At 61.0% G+C, this 664-nt stretch overlaps 2 protein-coding genes across 2 annotated transcripts in view; one reads left to right on the forward strand and one right to left on the reverse strand.

Annotated features, from left to right (window-relative positions):
• VTN (vitronectin) overlaps positions 1-507 on the forward strand; it is a 6018-nt gene extending 5511 nt beyond the window's left edge. Inside the window, 2 exon segments of the mRNA XM_017743078.1 lie at positions 5-143; positions 314-507. Of these exon segments, the coding sequence (XP_017598567.1) occupies positions 5-143; positions 314-432 (258 nt within the window). The 3' untranslated portion in view covers positions 433-507.
• Positions 508-656: 149 nt separating this feature from the next.
• Positions 657-664, reverse strand: part of KIF12 (kinesin family member 12) — a 3722-nt gene continuing 3714 nt past the window's right edge. The window contains exon 13 of the mRNA XM_017742947.1: positions 657-662. Within this exon, the coding sequence (XP_017598436.1) occupies positions 657-662 (6 nt within the window). The remainder of the gene's footprint in view (positions 663-664) is intronic.

Below are 664 nucleotides of genomic sequence, written 5' to 3' on the forward strand. Positions count from 1 at the left end.
CAAGAGATACAACCACCACCGGTCACTGAATTTGGGATTCTGGAGCTGGCTGCAAAATGACCCCGACTCAGCAGGTGTTGAAAGCGATGGGCTGTCGGGCTCCACGTGTGAGATGCTCCAGAGTGTCTACTTCTTTGTCGGAGGTGAGTCTGGCCCAGCAGGAGCCAGGAATGATGCGGGACCAGGGCTGCCGGGGCATGGGGAGGGCTCCTCTCTCTCTGCAATGTCCCCGAGCTCTGGGATGCAGTGGGAAGGTGCTGGCAGCTCCCCAGAGCTAAGGACAGTCCTGACAGCCGTGTCCCCTTCCCCCCAGACAAGTACTACCGTGTCAACCTGCGCACCAAGCGCGTGGACCTGGTGCGGCCACGCTATCCCCGCTCCATCGCCCAGTACTGGCTGGACTGCCCCCAGCCCGGGGAGGAGAGCACCTGATGAGATCCCCAGAGCCACCAGCAGCACAGCCTCAGCTAGACAGAAATAAACTGTGAGGGCCATGCAGGCTGGAGAGCTCTGTCTGTCCGTCCGTCCAACTGTCTGTTCCATGGTTTGCACAGTCCTCGCAGTCCAAGATCCCGTGTCCCCGAGGGCTGTGGTTGTCCCCCCAGTCTGTGCCATATCCCCGATGCTGGCCCCATCCATGGTGTGCCTGTGGCAGCTCAGATCT

The sequence above is a fragment of the Corvus brachyrhynchos genome, unplaced genomic scaffold (assembly GCF_000691975.1).
Source record: "Corvus brachyrhynchos isolate BGI_N302 unplaced genomic scaffold, ASM69197v1 scaffold99, whole genome shotgun sequence".
Classification (NCBI taxonomy): domain Eukaryota; kingdom Metazoa; phylum Chordata; class Aves; order Passeriformes; family Corvidae; genus Corvus; species Corvus brachyrhynchos.